The sequence below is a fragment of the Zeus faber genome (genome assembly GCF_960531495.2).
Source record: "Zeus faber genome assembly, chromosome: 10".
In the NCBI taxonomy this organism is placed as follows: domain Eukaryota; kingdom Metazoa; phylum Chordata; class Actinopteri; order Zeiformes; family Zeidae; genus Zeus; species Zeus faber.
Genome location: NC_137199.1, coordinates 17,085,872 through 17,111,081, shown reverse-complemented (window position 1 = coordinate 17,111,081; position 25,210 = coordinate 17,085,872). Strand labels below are relative to the sequence as shown.

General features: G+C 42.8%; 1 protein-coding gene across 1 annotated transcript in view; it reads left to right on the top strand.

The window, feature by feature from the left end:
• The first annotated feature begins 2,846 nt into the window (after positions 1-2,846).
• The window catches only part of rnf130 (ring finger protein 130), a 45,572-nt gene continuing 23,208 nt past the window's right edge, over positions 2,847-25,210 (top strand). The window contains exons 1-5 of the mRNA XM_080008498.1: positions 2,847-2,980; positions 3,997-4,480; positions 9,551-9,742; positions 17,271-17,521; positions 20,500-20,571. Of these exons, the coding sequence (XP_079864624.1) occupies positions 4,213-4,480; positions 9,551-9,742; positions 17,271-17,521; positions 20,500-20,571 (783 nt within the window). The 5' untranslated portion in view covers positions 2,847-2,980; positions 3,997-4,212. The remainder of the gene's footprint in view (positions 2,981-3,996; positions 4,481-9,550; positions 9,743-17,270; positions 17,522-20,499; positions 20,572-25,210) is intronic.

Sequence of the window (25,210 nt, the reverse complement as noted above, 5' to 3'; positions counted from 1 at the left end):
TGACCATGTACAGACTCAGCGAGCACAGCCTGGCCGTGGAGAGAGGCCACCACAGGCAGGCCTGGCAACCCAGGCCGGCCTGGCAACCCAGAGAAAGAAAGACTGTGCACCCACCGCACGCAGCAGGAAGGTGGAAACCCAGCTGCACTTTCTCACCTCCTGCACAACTGTACCAAGACATCAGAGACAGATAACTACCCACGGATTACAAGCACCCAAAAGGACTTCAAAAACACGTCCAATGACAAAAAACGTCCTCATCTGCCAGGCGAAATACATGACTGTTCAAACACGGCAGCAGAATTTGTCAGCTTCTGTGACCGAAAAAGTGCGTCCAACGAAATACAAGCACCACGAAGACTGTCCGGCACACGTGACCTCTGTGTGACCTCTGTATATAGACACACCTGCACAAACATACACAGCTCGTATTTTTGATAACGCAACAATTTGCAGTATTGCAATTAATTACTACACTTGTATTTACCATTTAGTACTTTTTATTTAACTACAACTGTGCATTTTTATATTTGACTTTAAGTTATTTTAAATGACTGTTTCCCATGCCAATCGAGCCCCTTTGAATTGAATTGAATTGAAATTGAGAGAGAGAGAGAGAGAGAGAGAGAGAGAGGGAGCGATACATAAAGATAACAGAGGAAGAGATACATAGAGATAACAGAGGGAGATACATAGAGATAACAGAGGGAGAGATACATAAAGATAACAGAGGGAGAGATACATAAAGATAACAGAGGAAGAGATACATAGAGATAACAGAGGGAGATACATAGAGATAACAGCGGGAGAGATACATAGCGATAACAGAGGGAGATACATAGAGATAACAGAGGGAGATACATAGAGATAACAGAGGGAGAGATACATAGAGATAACAGAGGGAGAGATACATAGAGATAACAGAGGGAGATACATAGAGATAACAGAGGGAGAGATACATAGAGATAACAGAGGGAGAGATACATAGAGATAACAGAGGGAGATACATAGAGATAACAGAGGGAGAGATACATAGAGATAACAGAGGGAGATACATAGAGATAACAGAGGGAGATACATAGAGATAACAGAGGGAGATACATAGAGATAACAGAGGGAGAGATACATAGAGATAACAGAGGGAGATACATAGAGATAACAGAGGGAGAGATACATAGAGATAACAGAGGGAGATACATAGAGATAACAGAGGGAGATACATAGAGATAACAGAGGGAGAGATACATAGAGATAACAGAGGGAGATACATAGAGATAACAGAGGGAGAGATACATAGAGATAACAGAGGGAGATACATAGAGATAACAGAGGGAGATACATAGAGATAACAGAGGGAGAGATACATAGAGATAACAGAGGGAGATACATAGAGATAACAGAGGGAGAGATACATAGAGATAACAGAGGGAGATACATAGAGATAACAGAGGGAGATACATAGAGATAACAGAGGGAGATACATAGAGATAACAGAGGGAGAGATACATAGAGATAACAGAGGGAGATACATAGAGATAACAGAGGGAGATACATAGAGATAACAGAGGGAGAGATACATAGAGATAACAGAGGGAGATACATAGAGATAACAGAGGGAGAGATACATAGAGATAACAGAGGGAGATACATAGAGATAACAGAGGGAGATACATAGAGATAACAGAGGGAGATACATAGAGATAACAGAGGGAGAGATACATAGAGATAACAGAGGGAGATACATAGAGATAACAGGGGGAGATACATAGAGATAACAGAGGGAGATACATAGAGATAACAGAGGGAGATACATAGAGATAACAGAGGGAGATACATAGAGATAACAGAGGGAGATACATAGAGATAACAGGGGGAGATACATAGAGATAACAGAGGGAGATACATAGAGATAACAGAGGGAGATACATAGAGATAACAGAGGGAGAGATACATAGAGATAACAGAGGGAGATACATAGAGATAACAGAGGGAGATACATAGAGATAACAGAGGGAGATACATAGAGATAACAGAGGGAGATACATAGCGATAACAGAGGGAGATACATAGAGATAACAGAGGGAGATACATAGAGATAACAGAGGGAGATACATAGAGATAACAGAGGGAGATACATAGAGATAACAGAGGGAGATACATAGAGATAACAGAGGGAGATACATAGAGATAACAGAGGGAGATACATAGAGATAACAGAGGGAGATACATAGCGATAACAGAGGGAGATACATAGAGATAACAGAGGGAGATACATAGAGATAACAGAGGGAGATACATAGAGATAACAGAGGGAGATACATAGAGATAACAGAGGGAGATACGTAGAGATAACAGAGGGAGATACATAGAGATAACAGAGGGAGATACGTAGAGATAACAGAGGGAGATACATAGAGATAACAGAGGGAGATACATAGAGATAACAGAGGGAGATACATAGAGATAACAGAGGGAGATACATAGAGATAACAGAGGGAGATACGTAGAGATAACAGAGGGAGAGATACATAGAGATAACAGAGGGAGATACATAGAGATAACAGAGGGAGATACATAGAGATAACAGAGGGAGATACATAGAGATAACAGAGGGAGATACATAGAGATAACAGAGGGAGATACGTAGAGATAACAGAGGGAGAGATACATAGAGATAACAGAGGGAGATACATAGAGATAACAGAGGGAGATACATAGAGATAACAGAGGGAGATACGTAGAGATAACAGAGGGAGAGAGAGAGGCAGATCTCAGCTCGCGCTTCCTCAACTAGACCGCACGCGCCGCCCCCCCCCCCCCTCCCCGCGCCTGCGCAGTGCGTTCCGACTGGAGCGGAACGGGAGCTAGAGACACCGTGTCAGTCCTCTGCTGTCCGGCACCGAAGGCCACGGAATACCGGAATAAAACCCCTTTCTCTTCAACACACCTCCCTTCAAACAGCGTCCGCCTCATGGAGAAGGTAGGCCGTGTTTCTGAACACACTGTCAGGCCACGTATGGCGGCGGCCGCGGGGTTGTATTTATGTCGCGGACACAAACGCGGAGGCAGCGTTGACTTGCGGCCAAAATGAAACATCCGTAACGAGCGGCACCCGAACCGGGGACGTGTCGCAGGGTGTGTGGCGCTACGGTCTCGCGGGATGCCGGGTCCGTGGGTGTGTTGGGTGTGTTGGGTGTGTTGGGTGTGTTGGGTGTGTTGGGTGTGTTGGGTGTGTTGGGTGTGTTGGGATGTGATGTGATCCAGGCTGAGTCTCCTGCTGCCCGCCCGCGGTGCCGTGAAGACGCTTATTGTTCTACAGATGTTGCTGCGGCTGGACCGGTCCTCCTCATCTGCATGATAAACATCACCGAATCGGTTCTAAAATAACATATTCGACATCTCTCTAGTCGTTATATATTGTTGACATTTTTTATTATTATTCATTTTAATGTTTTTTTTACATTTTCGTTTATTCTGTTTTGCCAAGCCATTTTTCTTTTTTTTTTTAGGAATATTGCATATTGCCAGTTTTTCTATCTATCTATCTATCTATCTATCTATCTATCTATCTATCTATCTATCTATCTATCTATCTATCTATCTATCTGTCTGTCTGTCTGTCTGTCTGTCTCTATCATCCATCTAGATCTGTCCGTCTCTCTATCTCCATCTCTCTCTATCTATCTATCATTGTACAAAAACCTTTTCACTGTATTCCTCTACTGCACACTGTGATTGTACCCCCACCCCTATTTCTACATGCAACAATGCCGCCTACTATAATCTGCTGCTACATACCTACGTCGACATACATACATCTGCTATAAATTGTTTGCTCATATTATGTTTTTTTTGCTTATGTTTCACTTATATATTTTTTTTATTTTATGATTTTGATTTTATTATTATTTTGACTACTTTGCTTTACACAGCCTTTGGAGTTGCCCTCTTGTCATTTGACAAATAAAGTATTTTGAAATCTCGAATCTCCCTCAGGTCGTGTAGAATGACCACGCTGGTGGGTGTGAGGAGGACAGCATGTTTCTTCTGACGGGACGCTGAAACACACCCTACCTGAGGAACAAGCAGAAGAAACAGCCCTCCATGGTTTTTTTTTAGGGTACAGATCATCGTCTGGAGCCGTATTTTTATTTTTTTTCCCCTCAGCTTGGATGTAAAACATTGGAACCAGCGCCTCCGAGAAGTCCGAAGATGCCCCAGAGGTGGAGCTCCGCCAGCCCACGCCGTCGTCTTGCTGCCGCCCTGGTGATGCTCGTCCTGCCCCGGTGCGTCTTCTCCATCCGAGCCGACAAGACCCTCAGCAAGGACGACCACGTCAGCGCCACGGTGAACGCCACCGTGCTGGACTCCCGGGGGAACCCCGTCCAGATGATGAGCAACGACGATGGCACGTACGGCCAGAACTCCCCTAAAACAGACACCAAGGGGGTGGTGATCGCACCAGCAAACTACCATGGAGGTATGTAGTCGTCATCCCCCTGCACGCCAGCAGGAGCGTCTCACGCTTGTTCCTACATGTCGTCCTGACTGGAGCCGCTTTACGAAATTGTCTCTAGTGTCCAAACATGTCTGCCTCCCATAAAGGATGGGTAATGGATGAGGAGGCTATAGTGCCAAATACATAACTCAGTGTCTCCTTCAGCAACACACAAGCTAAACCACACACCAGGGCTGCAGCTGGGGATCATTTTTTGAATCAACGAATCTATTTATTTTATTAATCATTGCAACCAATCAGCTCTAAAACAAATGTAAAATGTAGTATCGTACTGTAGGTACCCCTACCATCATATGATGCGTATCCTGGAGTTGCAATATGTTCACAAACCTAAAAGTCTAAAACATAACTGTTTAGTTTTTAAAATGGGATAAAACAGACATTCACATATTATTGAAGTTGATAATAGCTCATATTATATTTATTTTACACAATACATGTATTCTATTGCATCGTATAACTCAGTCACACAAGCAACACAAGTAACACAAATAAACTAACTAAACCACACACACATTAGCTGAAGATTATTTTGAGAATCAAATAATCAACGTATTTATTGATTATTCGATTCATCTATGCGACTAATCCATGTGACCATAACAATTTTGTAGAATTTGCAGCAGTGGCTCAGGAGGTAGAATGGTTGGTGGAGTACACGGAAGGTTGTCGGTTCGATCCCCGGCTCCTCCTGTTAGAATGCTGAAGTGTCCTTGAGCAAGATGCTTGACGTAGTGAAGTTGTGTAATGTAAATAATAATATATGTAGGTTATTATCATATACTGTAGGTTGCATGCTGTTAGACAGTGCATAACCTAGACAGTGCTTGTTACTGTATGTAATGTTGCCCTCTCGGCGTCCACTGCAGCCTGGTCCTCCTGGTCGAAATGATTCATTCCTTAACCATTTATTTGATCCATAAAACGTTTGGGTTCGTTTCTGTCCATCATGCGCACACCTTTTTGTTATTCAATCATGTCAAAGATTGAAGTGGCCTTCTGTGTTTGTGAGAGACTTCAGTTGCTGGGATGACCTGATGCCCACCCTCTCTGTGGCTGGAGATGTGGAAAGATGCAACGATGTATTCAGTTACAGCCCCAGAGGCTGAGTAGAGGTCAATTTATTTTGTGCTTTGAGCTGGATGATATGGAATGATATTGTACAATCGATAGTCATGTGGACGTTTAGACAAAAATGGATGCATATCACAATTCTTATGTTTAAAATCCCATTTTAATGAGTGCATCTGAGGTTTGCTCTCTACTGTTCAACTGAACCATTCTTCAGACCTCATACCGTGAGGACATTCAGGTCATTTACCCATGGTTAATGTAGACTACAGATCACTCTGTAACTGTATGACTGTGTAAGTTCATCAGGATGATAAAATACGGACAGGTGATGAATGATGACATGGAATTATCACCCGGCCCTGGTAGAGGTCACTGCAGAGGTTGTTATTGGTCATTGTGTCGTGGTCATTACAGCCACTGTGTAAAAGTCTGGTGTCGAGGCTGTGTAGAGGGCATTCAGTCATCATTCCGGAACAAGTTCACCATCTATTATGTTTACCATTAAAAAAATAAATAAATCTATCTATTATTCAGTCTGGGCTGAATTTGATGCCATACACAAGGGCAATGAACAATATTGAATTGATATTGATATCGGCGTAATCTGTGACCATACGGAGCCTACTACTAGCAACATGAAAGAATTGCAGTCGCAAAAAGAACAAAATAGGGCGTTTTAATTAATTGTTGTACAAATTGCCATGTTTGTGACATTGAGAAATACATATATATAGAGCTGAATCTTATAGATGTAATGGTGTGGTCTGCGTGCCTTTCACTTGTTTCTCTTCTTCTTTAGAGGCTATGGTTCAAACGGCTATCGCTTGCAAGTTGTCAGTTTCACTGTGGTTATTCAAATGATATCACCTCGGAGCACAGGGTACGCAGCAGAGCACGCTGCATTCAACAAATGAAAGTGCGAGGAGGCTAGTCTCGACCCGCGCTGAGACCTGAGGGCCACCTTTCACCCCCTTTGAACTTTCAACGATGTGGAATTTGTGAAGTGATTTTCAGAGGAAATGAGCACTGCATTTCAGCTATTAACACACTGCATTCGCTGTGTTATAACATTTATTATGATGTGTCCTATCACGATACAGTGCTGGAGGACATAAGTAACATGCATGGAGCTACACAAAGTGTCCTTTTCGAGCAAATCTTTTTTTTTTATATACATCTTTATAGATTACTCTTCACAAGGAAATTAGTGAGCAGGTATTCGTGATAAGTGGGCGGTCCCCCTCCAGTGACTATGGTGGGGAAAACACTGAAATATAGATGACCACTTTGCTACTGAGTAGCTTCATTTAAGTAGATGGAAACAGCATTCTAAGTCCTCACCCAAAGACTAGACTAAGAATAGCTTTGTTGAGTTATTCGGCTGCTGCCGTTTCTGCCAAAAACAAGCATTTATTCATGTAGTTCAACCCTTACTGGAGAGTGTTAATACTGTGTCCAACAGATAGACATCCTATAGTAAGAAATCCCTTTCTAGGAGTGAAAACTTTTAAAAACTTTTATCTGGAAAGGACTAAAAGCGTATTAATCCCCTTCATATGGAAGAAGCGCTCTGATGCCCCCGAAGAAGATGGGAGCTTGGATAACATGTCTGATTGGAACTGTATCATCTTCCTCTCGCCTCTGGTGATCTGCTCCTCATCAACTTACTGGAGCGTGGAAACAGATACGGCCCAATCAAAACCAGCCTCCACCCTGAACCTGCCCTAACCTCACAGCTACAAATCACCACCTGTCAAAAGTGCAGAGTGGAAATATGATACACAATAGTTTGTGATGTTATTATTTATAATTTTTTAATAAATCTGAAGGAAAGAATATAAATAGAATAGAAAGTCGTTTTCATAGAAACTGAACAAGCAAGCCCCATCCATCCATCCATCCATCCATCCATCCATCCATCCGTGGTAAAAATCCTGATTCACAGGGACAGTGTGTGATAACAATGCAGCAGTTGCTCAGCCCTGATTCAAAATGCATGAGCTTAACCAAGTTGGCATTTTCATATATTTACTATTTAATTTAATATCTCATACTAATCTACAGTGTGCTGCGCCGAGCCTGGCAGTCACAAGACGGACCCTGTTTTAGAGGCTGTGGCCTAATTTCCATGGTCTGCTGCCTGCGATCGTTCAGCCTGAGGTAACAGGGTGCAGCGACCAGGTCAACAATCACACTAATAACACAACACACATTCACGACCTACTGTACCCAGTACAGTAACGGGGCTTGGAGACTACCATCATTTGGAGTTTATGCTGCTTTAACGTTTTATGGTACTTGTGTTTTATGTATTGTTTATATCGTTTGATATTTCTGTTTTGGCCTGGCGTTTTTGAAAAATGAGACTCCGTATCAGAATGACACTCTTGTTTGAATAAAGCTAAAATGGAATAAAATCAATCCTGAGCTGTAGTCATACTGGACTTGCGGGACCATAGTCAGGGTGCAGTGCTAGTGCCCACACTGGTTCTAGTGTGGCTATGGAACATCTTAAGTTTCCCATTGGAATTCAGAGCAGATGGACTATTAACAGATGAATTGGCATAGTACAGAACAGTCACACACAGAGAGTACTGGTGGCATTCCTGTAATTAACTAATGGCAGCGGGCCTATTCACTAAACAATGTGTGATTAAAGTTATCAAAAAAAAAAAAAAAAGCAATCTAAATATCATTTGCTTTGGTAGGTGACCCGTGTGTTAAGTAGGTCTGTTCTGATATGTAAATGTTGGCCGGATAGAAGACGGCGCGTGGCATCACTTTGAGCAGTGGGAGTCTCTGGCCACACAGACTCTGCTAATGCTGCGCAAGGTCAAAGCTTCAGGTCTCTGGCAGAGTGATTCGATTCAAAGTCACATCCTGATTACGTGCCGGGCTCCAGATGCTTCCAAGGACACTGCGGCCCTCGATGCTCCGACGCCGAGGCCTTGTCCTTAAACGCCATGCTGCTAGAAGCTCCTTGTGTGGTCTTTTCTCTTCTAACTTAATCCTTGTTACTGCGCTTACCAGCACATTATGGATTATTCATGTGATCGTGACATGATGAGTAAGCACCGCTCGGCCTACCGGGACATGGCAGATATCTTGTGTAACAAAACTGATTTATTATAATGACCTTAATTGTCGATTTAAGTGACAAAACATTTTGGATATTATTGTGGCAATTCCCGAACAGCCTCATCTGGAAATAAACAATGTGCCATTCATTTCCCCACCTTGCACCTTGCCCTTCTAAGATCCTGCACCACTCGGTTCGGGCGACCTTGCATAGCAGTGTCGGGGACCTTGCGTTGCGGGGCGAGGCCAAAAATATAAGTGGTTTGATCTGCATTTTGATTAGACTGCTAATCTGTGCCCTTATCGTCCGGGAGCAATTACCCGTGACGTTTATTGTTCCCCGGTTCCCTGGTTTTCAACAACTCAGCCAGAAAGCGGCCAAAAGGATATGTTGGTAGAAGGCAGACAGAGGGCTGGACCTCAACGCTCTTTTACAGAGTTATCAGTCTGGTGGAGTGATGGGGCTCCAGGCCAGTGCCTTTATTTACAACAAACATTGCACGAAATTACACACAAGTACATGCACACTCACATCCAGTCATATGTGAAATAATGAAACAATTCGGTTTTCACTAGATTTATAGTCAGCAATATAATGTACTTTTTGTTTTAATCTACTTTTTCTGCGCCGGTGTGCTCAATGAAGCAATCAGAGCCGGCCTTTATATCAGTATAATATCCATATTATGGTATGAGACTACATATTGTCTGGTATTTGGGTTGTCATTTCATCGTGATGTAGTTAAATGTTGTTTTTAAGGCTGCATTACAGTTAAGTAATAGCATTTCTTTGTTAGTAACAGTAATAATAATGGTTTTTTTTTCTGTGGTGCAGTGTGTAGTAAAACAGCGCCTTTCTTCTGCTCATGTTCCCTCCAGTGGTGGACCGGCAGGGTTGTGACCCCCACACTCGCTTCGTCGTTCCCCCGCGAACGGTTCACTGGGTGGCCTTGCTCCAGCGGGGAAACTGCACATTCAAAGAGAAGATCCTGAAGGCGGCGTCCTACAACGCCTCAGCCGTCCTCATCTACAACAACTCCACCGAGAAAACTGTCAAGATGGGCCACGAAGGTTGGTGCTGAATGGAGGAACGAGCTCCAAGTGATTCATCCAGTATTGCAATTTAATAAGCATTTTTTTTTTTTTTTTTTGATTCATCGTGATAAGTGTGAACTGAACATGGTCAAACTTCAGTTAAAAATGTACCGTTGGGTAGAACTGTGCTGCTTCTAAATGTTCAGGATGCTCAGTAGCTCAAAATAACAATGTAGCTTGACAAAAACAAGTTCTGTGGTGAAATTTTCACTCTTTCAAATTGTGATTGCAATTGTAAGTAATTATTCAGCCCTTATGTACAGTATATACTGTATGCATGTACGAGTGCCCTTGGGAGTGGTAGAGGGCACCAACATTACCAATAGACTCCCTTTGAAAACTAGTGTCATCTGTCTGGTCACTTTCCCTAAATTTGACTGTCGTGTGGGTGCCGTGTCATGCTGACTGATAACATCTACTTTCTCCCAAACGACATCCCTGTAACAATAAATCTTCCCGGCTCTATGTAAGAGTGCAGGTGTAGTACTGCATCATAGATTGCGTGCATTTCTCTGAGAGCAGTGGGAGAGTCAAACTTAAGAGGAAGTGAAACCAGTCAAGTCAAATGTATTTGTAAAGGATGCATTTCAAGCAGGATTACTGGTACTGCCCGACCAAATAGGATTTTACCCCCGAGTAAAGTCAATCAAGGATGGAAGGGCTTAATTTATTTATATTGGTAGTAATGTACTATCTCCTCGTCGTGAAGATGCACAGTGCAAGTTTAATTAATTTTGTTCTCTCCCCAGATTTTGTACATACAATAGTTACGTTTGCCTCAATAACAATATCAACTCAATTGGTTAACAGTTTAGCCTTTTTTCAATTGCCCGTAGCTAACAGGCTTTTAAGTGGTGCTGCTCATTTCAAGTTTAAAAATAGATGGCCTGAGTCCGACGTGTAAAATAAAATCCCACCCGTCCACTCACATGCTTGTGCACAGACGCTGCAGCGGGGATCAACAACAGGGTGATGAGCGTCGCCCCAAGGCCACCATGGGACAGTTGATTGATCAGTGACTTGTCCAATCAGACCAGGGCAGCAACAACATACATTTAAGCATTTAGACCCAGGAAAGTGAGCTGTGAAGCCAGAGGGGGCACAAACAGCCCCCTGTGGAACGTTATAAGAGCCTAGCCTTGTTGAAGAAGAATGGAGAGAGAGAGAGATACACTTTGTACTTAAGAGAATAATAACAATTTATCCACATTCTAGACTGTCATTTTATTCTGCACCATTGAGGGATACACCGATTATGAAATTCTGAGCCGATACAATGTTTAAAATAACAATTTGGCGAGCCAGTTTGGCGTCTTCTAATATCGATCGGCAATTGCGTCGTTTTCTCGGAAGGATAAAAAATAAGCCCCCACATGTGGGAAACCGGTTAAACATCGACCACTGCCAACGGCGAATGTCGTCTTTTTTGCCGTTAGGCCGATGGCACTCACACAAGGCAAATATCGGCCGATACCAATGTACGAGCGATAAATCGGTGCCTTCCTGGCACCATTCTATCTTTAAAGAATAAAGCTGGACCAGTGAGGAAAAGAACACTGTTATTTGAAAAAACCCTTAATGTCAAACCCTGCCGGTTATTCATCATTATCATCCCATTGTCATACTGCTCTTTTTTTATACAGATGTAATTATCTCCCAATGTAAATATTAAAGTGTATGTCATTATGCAAATGATATTGTTTGATAATATCCTCTTCTGTTTGACCGCTCCTCATCATTTTTGATCGTTGATTACAATGGCTCTGTTCCTTTTGTGTCCTTTGCGGCACTCTGATTAAAGCAATTTTCCCACCGGGAGCAATGAACGGCTCCATTTTATAGAGATCGTTAACATTTTACGAAATTATGATGGATTCCTCGTACAATTTGCTGTGGTTAATGAAATGGCAATGGTTCACATTCCACAGCTAACGAACTGTACTTGTGGTTCTCAGTTCCATTCTCTGCGAAGGGGGAGGGAAGCGAACAGCGCCTCGGCATTAGAGCAGGCTGACAGGAAACTGTAAAAGAGTAGCAGCTCTTTTAACTCCGGTGGATCAGGGGTTGGCTTGTTGCACCAGAGCAAGAATATTTTGGGTTTGAACCCGACCGGCGCCTTTTTTTGCGGAGTTTGCATGTTTTCCCTATGTAAGATGGGTTTCCAGCCGCCCTGGGACATGCACATCACGTTCGAGCTCCTGCCGCTACCCTCGACCAAGGCAACGACTCCAGAACTGGATTTGTTACATGTGCTCTGTGCTGTCACTGTCCACCGCTCCTATAAACGTAGTTCGGATGGGTCAAATCCAAAGGACGTTTCCCCCTTTTGATTCTTAAGGAGTTGCATAAATTGGTACGATTACAATTTATGGTGTTAATTAGGCATTATGTGTGTACTGTGTTCTTCTATCTAATCGCACTTATAAAGGCAGGAATCTCTGCGTTTGTCTGTTTGTATGTCCTTCGATTATCTCGACAACCGTTCACCTGATCTACTTCACACTTGGTGGGTGTGTCGCTGGGGACCCAAGGATGTGCGGTGTCGAATTTGGTGCAATTATGGACACGCGACACGTGATAATAATTAATAAACTTTCAATAAACAGCGAACAGCGGGGGCCGGGGCTTCAGTGTTCTGCAAAAGGAGTCACAAAGAGCGTCATTTTCCGGGTGTATGTCTTTAACCGGACTGAATCATTGAATTTTGCTAAACTGTGCCATTGAAAATTCTTAGAAAGTCACCTGTTATGACAAAACATCATAAAGCCCAACCCAGAAGGCCCCTGAAAGAGGGGCCTCTGCCGAAGCAGCACAGTTCCCACATGCTTGTAATACATCATTATGCTCTGGACACCTTCCACACAGCAGCACCTGTTGCTGGAGTAACATGGTGATTATGGTGGCCGTGGCCCCATAATCTTACCTCATAGCACTATACACTGTACACGCAAGTAGTATTACAAAACTCATGTTGCTTGGACGTTGTTCCTCTGATCTTGTTCTAATCTTATTTGCGGATCTTCTTGGCATTAACCTTAATGAGCAAGGTCCAAGCAGAGTCATCTAGGGAACCCTCCCGGGCTACCAGTTTGTGCTCAACGAGACGCCACTCCTTTATCTGGAAGGGGAGTTGTGTATATCTTAAGTGCTTTCATACCTATCACCATTTGCATTTCATGTTTAGATGGAATAATTAATTGTAAATTACACGATTTTAAATGTTGTCCAAAAGGACACTGCTGTGACATTAAACCTTTGTTTTTCCAAATTAACTTTACTTTTATGCGTGAGGCATCCAGCACCCAGCACTGGATTTTCTTAATGATATGAACACAAAGGTTTGGCGATTGGCCACTTTTGCTGGAGATTTACACTGTTGGTGCCGCAAGCTCTGCAGGGTGCTCTGAAATGAAATAATGGCTGGCATTGTTTGTCCAAGTGAAAATAAAAGGGATAACCAACTGTTTTGAACACATACATTTTTGCTTTACATAATTTACGGACACAAAAAATTACACTGTATTTACTGTTCTACCATTGAACAATTACTGTGGTATCGTGGGTATCTTGAGTCTTGAGTAGTGCACTACTACCCTTGTACTGGTCCTTGCAACCCTAATGGTGAAAAGATAATGGCCAGTTGACAGATCATTCACTCTTCACTGTTTACAGGCTACAGTGCAGAGTCCTGTTTTTGCAGGAAAGAGAGCAGAGTAGGCGAGGGGGAAACAGAGGGGGAAAAGAGGAGAACAGAGACTGTATTATTGACGGCTCACTCCGTCAGGTTTATAACGGGGAAAGCTCAAAAACCAAAAATGGCAACACCAACAGCGTAAGACGTAGCGTCAGCAAAACTGGCAAATGGCCAGACCTTTGTTGGCATATTGTCAAGAGAATCCACTAATCATGTTTGCCAGGTTCACTCTGGTGTTAAATATCACAATGACATTCACTATTTTCCTTTGGAATAACATTTGATTGATCGATGCATCTAATTCTGAAATGTAAATGGTTATATGTACAACACAACTCTAGATATGGACGACTCATAGATTCAAAGATGTAGGAGTCTAGAGTCGATGCCTGGGAGTGTTACCAATAAGGCGCCCTAGTCAACCGACTTAACTGACTCGTGGAATGACTTTGGTAAAAAGGAGTGAAATATTCCTGAAGGATGTGGAAGGAGGGCAAGGGTGACAGAAAGTTGAAGGGAAAGGGCAAGGAGAAGAGGAGTTAGAGCCGTGACTCATTACTTATACCCTTACGGCATTGATGTGACTAAATATAGAACCAAGCCTCACGAAGGCTGCCTTCGAACAATCCGCCACCGAAACTCAGACGAACCCAGTGGAAGGGCCTTGGAGGTTGTGTGCGTGTGCGTGAGCTTGTTACGTGTGTTTATGCGTGTGGGTGTTCTCAGTGTTTAGCCAGTCAAAGCTAACACGACTGGAGGAGAAGAGTGGCTTCAGGTGGACTCTGGAGTTCTCCCCTTCACCTCTCCTTCGGGTCCCTGATCCCTTACCCACCCACTTACTCTTCATCTCCCCTCGACACGCTCTCACCTGCGCCTCGTTTATCTACCAACCCCACTACACCTGAACTTCACTCCTCTCTCAGCTCCTCACCGTCACATTAAAGCCCTGCAGTCCTCATTCAGTTTAATTCAAACCTTTATTTATGCGGGGAAATCGCAGAAAGAGAAAAGTCCTGTTGAGTGCCCTGTTTACAGGGTTGCGCAATAGAAGCATAGACAATTATTCACAGTCAACAAACAACAATGAAGTCATGTTCATCCAGACAGAACAAATAAAGACATCTATTAACCCAGCTTGAGACTGAAATCTGATTCTGTGAACATATACGTAAACATCTTTGCATATGGTATAAGACGAGGGGTTCCTGGGAAACCGTAGCTAATAATACAGATCCACCTCCTGAAGAAGAGACATTTATTGGAACATGAACATTTGGGGAGACAGTTAATTTGCCTCGGCCCAAATTGATGAAACTAATTCATATTCCATTTATTTTGGCTTATTTATTTAGGCTCAAACCTCCCCCGATTGGATGGAAACATATGCAGAATGTAATGGTTTTGTGTGACAGTTCTAATCCAGATGCATAAATCTGATACCAAAGGTCATATTAAAGATGTGAAATATGTTTGACATTATAACATGGTTGATGTCTCCGTTTAAAAATGGATCGTCATTTTTTTTCCCCACCTACTACAAATATAAAGATATCAAAGTAGGCAGTATAATTCTTAAGAATAAATAACTTGACATAAACATAGTTCCTAACAAAATGACATGGAAAAGGAAGTGGAACTCTATCCCCAATTAAACAGTGACACAACCAACCATGTGGTATTTCGAACATTCGCAGACAGCGGGAACTTGGTGAACTATTGAATATTTCCCACTGGGGGCTTGCCCACACATGAACACCAAGAACACAGACTTTTTTTGTCTGCTTGCTGTCCTCAGTGCGTCTTTTTGCTTAAAAAAAATGTATCTGTTTTGTTGTGACAATACAAGCACCTTTAGTCCGTGGTATTTGGCGAAAGCAATGAATATGAACAGCGGCCGACATGAGACAGCAGTGAAAAGGTGGATACAGCCCCTCCCACTACCTCTGTGCCCCTCTCCTCCCGCCCAGCTCTTCTTTTCCTCTCCTCCCGTCTCTTCTTCTGTCTTCTCCTGTCTTCTCCTATATTTACCTCTCCTCCCCTTACCTCTCCTCTTCTCATCCGATCCTCTCCCCTCTCCTCCTCCGATTCGAGACCACTTTGCTCCCCACCCTGTGCAGACGCATGCCACCGTTAATAAGCCACCCTGTGTCATGGTTCCTTACCCCTGAGCCGTGCTTCATGTGTGTTCAGGCTGTTGCTGATGGTCCAGCCTGTCCCATAAAGCTAATGATTAATGTTTGTTGGCTGAGGCTCGTTGTTTTGACTGACTGTCCCCTTCCTCCACGGCCAATTGACTGACCTAGAAAAACAACTGCTGGCTCTGTGTGTGTGTGTGTGTGTGTGTGTGTGTGTGTGTGTGTGTGTGTGTGTGTGTGTGTGTGTGTGTGTGTGTGTGTGTGTGTGTGTGTGTGTGTGTGTGTGTGTGTGTGTGTGTGTGTGTGTGTGTCTGTCCACCTGGTTAGCTTAGTCACAGAATTTTCCAGTTATTCTAGCATTGACACAAGTGAATGCCATGACGTTGGGCTTTTGAAATGTTCTAGTGCCTCTATTGTATAAGTGCTGCACTTGACCGTCACTTATTAATAGTGGCTTCATGTCAGTTGTGTTTGTGTATAATAAAATGAAAGGGAATCTATGTGTTTGAATAAAGCTTAGTGTACAAAGTAATTTACGATCAAGACAAACAAAGGGAAAGGCAGAAAAAACAGGCGTTAGGTCCTAGTCAGGTGGTCGGATGTCAGAGAGTTAGTGTGTGTTTGAGTGAGTGTGTGTACTTGCTCGCAATATTTTTAGAATTTAAACAACAATGTTAACAGCGGTCTAGAAGTCATGCAGCCCCATACCCTCTTTACGGCCTTTCTTGACCTCTGACCTCTTCTATGGGTTCTAGTAGGGTGTCATTTCAACACCGGACAATTCCCAAATGATTTGGTTTTTTAATCATTTTGAAATAAATATTGAACAGAAGAGAGGAGGTAAAACAAATGGACGTGGTCATGGCATTGAGACTTCAACTGTTTTGGTGTTAAGACACAAGTGTTTGGCTTCATTCTGGTCCCGTTCTTGACTACAGCTAGAGTTTTTTCCCTGTTGGCACGAGTGGAAGGCTTTGCAGTATTGGTTAACGGTGTATTTATAATTATAATCACCATGATGCATTTCAACATCACAAACAGAAAGATCAGGCCCGGGCCAGAGTCATGGAGTGCCTGTTGTGACTGGCCGATGAGCAGTGCAGATGTGAAGGCTGCCACACCCAACACCTCATTCCAAACTGCATCCTGTGGCCCGGTTCACCTCGGAAGATCCATGACGTCATGATCTCCTGAAGTTGATCTCTTAAAAAGTGCATACAGCCACAAACTGTATTCACATTCAATTATTTTGTCTTGTCATTTTGTCAGACACTATCTAATTATACTCTGCTATACTCTATTTATTTGATGAATGATCAGGAAACGTGTTAAATGATGAAGTAGGGGAAATAAATAAATGTTGGAATATAGAATAATAACTGTTACTGTATTGTGTCCTAATGTATATTCATCTGGTTTCTGAAGACATGTCTTAAAGCTTTACTGCTGAGAAGCGTACTGCTCTGCTGCAGCCTCTCCGTGCTTAAATAGTACGACCGGGCATTTTTTTGAATATGTTTTCTTGAGTGTTCAGCGGGCGTTGTTCTATGATGGCGATTAATGAACCATCATTTTAGTAAAGCCGGTTGAAAAATGCTTTTAAGCGGAGATGTTTATTGAAAGAGTTGAATTATAACTAAAGCTGCTGTCACCCCCTCCCTACCGTACTGTCCAGGCACAGGAGACACCGTGGCTGTGATGATCACAGAAGCCTACGGAAGGGAGATCCTGTCCCACCTGGAGCGGAACCTGACGGTTCTAGTCAGTGTGGTTGTCGGGCAGCGCGGCCCGGCCAAGAACATTAACCGCGGCTCCCTGGTCTTTGTCTCCATCTCCTTCATCGTCCTGATGATCATCTCGTCAGCCTGGCTCATCTTCTATTTCATCCAGAAGATACGCTACACCAACGCCCGAGACCGCAGCCAGGTAACACGTCAACTAACACAACGTGCTTCCAAACGAACCCAGTGAGCAGTCTGGCTAACAGGTCTAGCTTACGCAGCAGCCAATAGGAAGCGGCGCAGCTTCCTGTTTGTAGTCTAGTTACATTAGCACGAATGTAACCAAAAGAGATGATATGCGGAAGTCATAAAGGTTTAATAAAACCCTGAAAAACCTCAAAAATGCGCCGTTTACAACATTGGTTTAACATATAAAGACGCTCTGACTATAATGTACGCTTCCCATTTTCAAAAATGAAATTAAACATGTATTTTTAAGGCTTAAACATTGGCCCCATTGTACTGTATTCCACTTTTTGAAATGGAATTAACAAATGCAAAATACAGCAAACTTAAGTACCTTTGACAAAATACATGTAACTGTAGTTGTCAGTGTGACCGGGAGATAATTATAAGTTCACACCATATCGTATCAAATTTTCCAAAACCCAAAAATAGAGACAGTATTAAAAGCCTCAAAATGTGAGTCATCTTCAGGAAAATGTCAGGTATAATGTAACTAGTGAACGGGCTAAAACCCATTTTGGTTCTTTAAAAACAGTCAGCTTGAACCAGGCACCACGACAGAACTCAGATAACCTTAAGAGGTGCAGAAAATGGAAGCGTGGAGCCGGTGCCAAAAAGATGGTTCCCCATTAAGGATGTAACTGTATACCGTTTTAAGGTTTACCGCGGTATCCAGCAACCATGGTTCTGAACCGTAAGCCTTTCCCTGTAATACCGTGCCCACAGTAAAAAAATTATTTACACAGTATAAATGTATTTATACTGTGGGCATTTATACTTCGATATTTTAATTCACCTCACCTTATGTTGCCGCTGCGCGTTCCGCCAGAACTGCTTACGCCAATATTTTACCACACGGCGCTTTATGTTACATGCACGTGCCTGGGAGCAAGTGTAAACAAAGATGGCGGAACATGGCGCTTAGCGAAGTTACTCATTGGATGGATTAATACAACATTTGGCCATCTGCTACCGCGCAGCAGGTGAATTAAAGATTACATCTTAAATTTTTTCTAAATAAGTCAAATTTTGATATATACTGTATGTCGCTTATTTTGCCTCTCGTATGCTCATGCAAAAAAACCTCTGAAAGTAGTGATTCATTATTACAGAGATTTACATGGTTTTAAGCAGCACAATTTGCATATGTTATTACTTTTACAAGCAATTTGTCTCTAGGCTATTAGAAGTAAAAAGGAAAGTCATTGTTACAGTATTTTTTGTATCCACAGTTATGTCGAATCCATGTGTGGCTTATTTTCAGATGAGTAATTGCCCACTACAAACCGGAGTTCCGTGCCGCATTTATATTTATTTGTTCAGTATAGTGCGGACGATGGCCGAGGCAGTACAATTAATGGTTGAACATAATGCTGCACATTTTCAGTGGTCCACAAAAACATTATGAACACATCACTACATTCCAGATTGAAATGACCCATGAGGTGAGATTAAAAGTGATCTATAGCTGACAGGGACAATGAGCGGAGGAGGACTTTACAACATTATGCAAATTGCTCCTCTGAGCTTAATGGGAGCAGTCTAGTGGTGATACCTGCTTCAGCATCATCAGCGATGCAGCTCTGTAGCAGCATTTAATTAAAGATCAGATTTTAAATTTTTGTATTTCACACTTAAATAACACAGCTTTTCAGATGCAGGAAGCTGTATTTATTTTATTTGGAGCTCGGCAATGAAATTGGTATCGACCTTCTCGTCTCACTCTGGGTATGACAGACAAAAAGAATTTCCCCCAAAACTCAAGTATAATTGAAGTATCCCTTTAAGAATCAACCACATCTTGGTTGATTATTATGTAATAGTGTTTCTGAATTATGTCTGTCATAGACTGGGTCAAATTCAATAACATCGATTTGTGTTTTAGTGTGTGGTCTAGTTCTGGATGAAATCGATTATCATATAGTCTTAAATCTAGCAAGTGTCATCTCACTCTGTCTCATCTAATCTCATCTACTGTACTGCACACTGTATCACTGTTCTGGGTTACTGCATACTGCACTGGGTTACTGCATACTGTGCTGTATTGCTGTTCTGTTCGGTGTTACTGTATTGCTGTGCCGTACTGTTGTATACTGTACTGTATATTTCCACACACACTACCTCACTTTATTCACATGCCACTTTAATGCACATATCTGTATATACATAATTGCCTATCCCAATAACTACATAAGTCTATTCCCTTTATTTATATCTTGTACCCCCACTCTGCATTACCTTTGAGTTATTTTATTTTATTAAATTTTATTTTATTCTATATTATTCTATTTACTTCCTGCATTATGTTTTAGGAATCCGTTAGTTTCAGTTAGTTAGTCAAATAGTAATTAGGTAGCTATTGTGTTCAGTCTAGAACATATTGTGCATAATCGCCGGGTGCGTTGCATTGACATTTCACTGCATATATGTATGGAAGTATGTATATGTATGTGACGATTAAACCTCTTGAATCTTGAATCTCAGTATTTCGCATTCTCTCCCACAGGGGTTGGAATCTACAGGCAGATATAGGGATTCATTAAAACACAAGTCGGGTTGCACTTCATATGCAACAACATCACTGCTGTATGGAATAATGATAAGGAAGCCCTTTCCATCTCCTGTTCTACTTACCTTAATCCATGCAGCTTAATCAACGTCCTTGTGCTGAGTAAGAGTTTAGTTTCTTCTCATATAGTCTGTCCTCTGTTCACCTTGGCTTCTGTCTCTCCCTCATTCCCTCCATCCCCCTACTTTTCACTCTCTCCCTGTCCTCTGTATTATCTTTTCTGTCTCTCAATCTCCACACCCACTCTAACTCTCCCACTCTCTTTCTTTCTGTCTCTCCCTCTTTATCTCTAATTCTCCCTCTCTCTCTACCTCTCTCTGTCTCTCTCTCTCTCTCTCTCTCTCTCACTCCCACTCTCACTTACTCAGCGGCGACTTGGAGATGCAGCCAAAAAAGCCATTGGGAAGCTGACCACAAGGACAGTGAAGAAAGGAGATAAGGTAAAACATCTATAAATCCTGCTGCTATCACAAGGTACACAAACAGCACAACAACAGCCAAAAGCAGCTGTTGTGAGACGTTATGTAGATTGTGTTTTTGGACCAAAGCTTTTTGAGGAGATGAGACGTGGTGTTGTGGCGCCTATGAGGCCCTGCTCCATTTTTTTTCCTTTGGCTCTGCGTGACCTCAGGCTCATCTCTTATATCAAGACCCACTTGGTTAGGGTGACATGGATACCTCAAGAGTGTCTGCCTGGGTGTTCTCTCAAGCCCATTTGATCTCAAAGTTTTATGCCACTGTCTCAGTCTACTGGTAGTAGATATGATTTATAGTGAGTAGTTGTAGCATTGTGTAGCTCATATATAGAGGACTGTGAATCATTTCAATGAATTCAATGCTGGTGATGATAGCCGTACCTTGATATCAATTTCTTGTTTTATACACCAGAAATAGCGAGTTGAAGGTCATTTGCTGCTTTGAAATAATAATGTTGTAATGCTTTTAATGCTCCATCGTATTGATGCATTTTTATAGATACCATAACAGCAGGGAAGCAAATTTAAAGGAATTTCCTTCTTCGATAGATGTTAACCCCGCGGCGCGTGGGGACCTACGCGACGTTGCGCATCAGATTTTGTGACTTGGTGCAAGGGGGAGCGTTTCTCCTCATTTCATTTCCAAATGGAGAAGTTCGAGGCAAGACTCGCTGAGCTGGTTTGCGCATACAGGAATATTTACGACCCGTCTTGGCACAAGTTAAATATTTTTACCGTCCTCTGCGATGGAATGAACAGGATGTTGCTCGGAAGATCAAGTCTGGTGCAGATATGGACAGCGAGACGCTAATAAAATTACTTCACATTAATAAAATTCTTATATATAAACAGACACTAAATAATTTAGTTAAATATATTTTATTGGAGTCATTACATTGGCAACATATCGATTTGTTTTTTGCCGTCGTACCTCTCCCTCTCTCCCCCCCTCGAAACATATAGTTTATTGTTTGTTGTTCCTCCGGAAGCCTCCGTCTTCTTCTACTACTACTTCCTACTCCACTGGGCATGTTTTTTTCTGGACTGCCCCCTGTCGTTCCGGTGAGTAGAACTACTTCCTGGCTGAGTATTTTTATTCCCGAAACGCCCTGCACCCCACAACGACTCCCGTTGGTACAATTACAACAAGACCACAGACTGTTCAGTTCTTATTGATAAGACAAAATCGTAATCGATTTAATTCTTATTAGCAATTAATCGATAGTCGATTAATTTTTAACATTCCTACATAATAGTATTGAATGTTGACACCCAGCCCTCCTCACATAAAGCTCTGGTCATTGAGGATGATTTAAAATTGATGGATAGAATTACTGCATGATCCTGCATGATGCTCGCAGGTATGTCTTTATGTCTCTCGTTTTCCAACCAAAGTGGGTGAGTAATCATCCTGAGGCACGTAGTCCTCAGGAGAATGTTTCTTGTAGATTCGCTGCCAGCTGGCAGGTGATTTCTCTCATTTACAACCAGGATTTAACAGCCGTAACGCTACAGTTGGTGAGCCGGTGATGGATTAAGCCCAATGGGCAGTTCCCTGTTCCCTGACCTATCAGCGCCACATGTCTGCCTTCGCTTTCACCCAGCGTGGCCCTCTGAAGGTTGAATTAAGCACAAGCACTTCACTCTCTAAGCTGTACTCTGGTTGCAGGTTTTCGGTAAGGAGCTGAGCTGTCATGTTTCTACATACTGCGTATCCAAATATAGTTTCTGTTTTCTTTTTTTGGGGGGGGCGGGGGCTTGCTTCATACTTCACATTCAAAACATGTCTCCCAGATTTTCCTCTGAACCATTGGTTCTCAACCTTGTGTCCGTGGCTCCCAAATGATCCTTCAGGAGGTTCCAGGAGGTCCCCAGCAAAATTATTAATAGATAAACCTCTGCATTATTTAATTTACATGACAGTGGTTTTGAACCTAGTGTCACTGTTATCTCCGTAACTGTAGTATAGACAGGTCAGGAAGGCTACATTCACACTGCAGGGAAAGTGGCCCAAAACCAATTTTTTTGCTCATGTGACTCAGATCTGCCTTTTTTATGACAGTGTAAACAGCACCAATCACATGGAATCTGATGTTTTCAATTTGGAACACTGTGAAGGGGTCACGCTTCTGAACTGACCCGCATGCTCAGAAGTAACAAAGACGTCACACGCAACCCGCTGTCGTATGGAAGCAAACATGCCAGGCAAATACACCGGGTCCCCGTCCCAGCCCGGTGGTTGTTGGGTGGCGTGGGATTTCATCCAGGATGAAATCTTTAAATCCAGGCAGGGGCACAGGGCATTTTTGTTTTGTCAAATAGGGGAATTTAGGAAAATAAAATTAAAACACAATGTGCGCAAATTGCGGCCCGATCGCCCACACACACACATGTGGGTGCCCCCTGGCCAGGTTGGTGTATTTATCAATTTATTTATTTTCCTTCCCTGTGCTGTATGGGTGGTGGCCGGCTGCGGTGGGGGCGGCCGCGGTGCGCCTCACTCTGCTCGCCGGTCCCGAAATCGGGGCTGTAATTATGAGTTTATTCTCGAAACCCAGAGGTACGTCCATGGGTCGTGAACATTTTGTGCGCCGTGGTCCTGTCCGTGAAAATAAAAAGGTTGGGAACCACCGCACTAGAGTGATGTAAAAGTGGCATGAATTCCAATTTGACTGTTCAGACTGAGGTCGCATTGTAAAACATCCGACCTGTATCCGATTTAGGACCAATTCCGAATTGAAAAGATCAGATTCAATGTGATTTGTGCCGTTCACACGGTCATGAAAAAAACTCATCAGAGTCATATATGAGCAAAATAATCGTATTTGTTTGGCCTGCAGTGTGAACGTAGCCTTTCATATGTGGGCCTTCAAGTGTTTTGAGCATGAACTCAGATTTTTGCCCCCAACTTTGGGACCGGCAAGCAGAGTGAGGCGCACCACGGCACGCGCGTGTGCGTGTCCCCTGAGGGAGGGATCGGAGCGCAATTTGCGCACATTGTGTTTTTATCTTATTCAACTAAATTTCCTTATTGAACGAAACAAAAAAAACACTGTGCCCCTGTCTGGATTCAAAGATTTCATCCCCGGGCTTGAGCCGAGGTACACGGCCCAACGCCGCCGGACAACCGCCGCGCATTTGCCTGCCATGTCTACTACCGTACAACAACGTGCTGCGTGTGACGTATTTGTTACTTCTGCGCATGCAGTTCAGGACCGTGACCAGTTCACACTGGAATCAGATATTGACCACATTTAAAAAATAATGTGAGCAGCCAAACAAAAAATTCTGATCTGAGCAATACATCTGAATTGAGCACTAAGGCTTGCAGTCTGAAAGTAGCTGAATTTTGGGCTAAATCATACATGGTGGTACATACATCGTGGTGTAATGCCTGTCTAATTGACGATCCTTGGTGTGAAAGATTTTGAGAATCACTGCTCTATAACTCTATACAGAACAGAATGAGATTATGACGGGATCATTTTAGTGTCATGGTTGAACAATTTTACGATTACATGGTGTAATTCATTATGCAACATGCGTTACAACCCTCTGTTTGAATGCTGAACATATGAAGTTTCTTATCTAACTTAACTTATCCAGTTTTGTTTTTTTGCCTTGACTCAGGTATGCAAACACAACCTTGGTGGCTACATACAACCTTAACATTCATGTAAAGCCACAGCAGCTTGGCGTTCTCACACAAACAAGCCAGCCAGCGAACCAGTACACGCAAACCTCGTGCGTCACAAGAGGATTTTTCACTACAATGTCAAACGCAAGGCTGAGTAGTGTAGGGAGACGCCGTAACTTCGAACATTTCTGACAGTTCAAAAACTGTGGTTTTATTATGCGCGGCTAATGGTGTAACTGGTTGTGGGAGACTCTACCCATGAATACGGGTTCAGGGAGGGAGACGGAGACTTTCGGGTAGTGAGGTGCCGACACGGCGGGGTTTTTATTCAAACTAATAAACACAGCCGAAATGAAAGATACAGAACGCTCGGTTATGTTGCGACCGCGGATCTCTCTTTGAAGTACAAAGCTGCTGAGGGACATTTTATGTTCCGAATCAGTCAGAATCAAACATCAGGATTTTACTGCGTGGTGCGTCAACGTGTCTCAAAGAAGCATGCGCTTCACATGGCCCGGATCCTCCTAGAATCATTTAAAAAAATTTCAGTTAGTTCAACACCTCAAGCTTCGATTAAATCATGGCCGTTGTCGGGGCCTGGAACACTAGTCTTTCTCTTTAAGGGAGTAATGATTCACCGATACGAATCGGAAACTGCTTTTAGCCTTAAAGATGTGACTACATCGATACGACTCCTGGATCTATGTACCATGAACCGGTCGGTGGCCCAATTCTAAAGTTATGGAACGGTTGACTGAAGCTTTGCTACTAATTCTATTTTAGTGTAAACTAAGCTGCTGTGGAAGACTTATTGATCTCACGTTACAAGTCATGGTACAAGTCAAAATACTGATTCCTTTTTTTGTGTGGTGACACGGGAAACTGGACGCACATTGGACTGGAGATCGCTCCCTCCCCATTACGCAATCCACTGTCCTGATCCAAGGCAGAGACGGGACAGTCCCT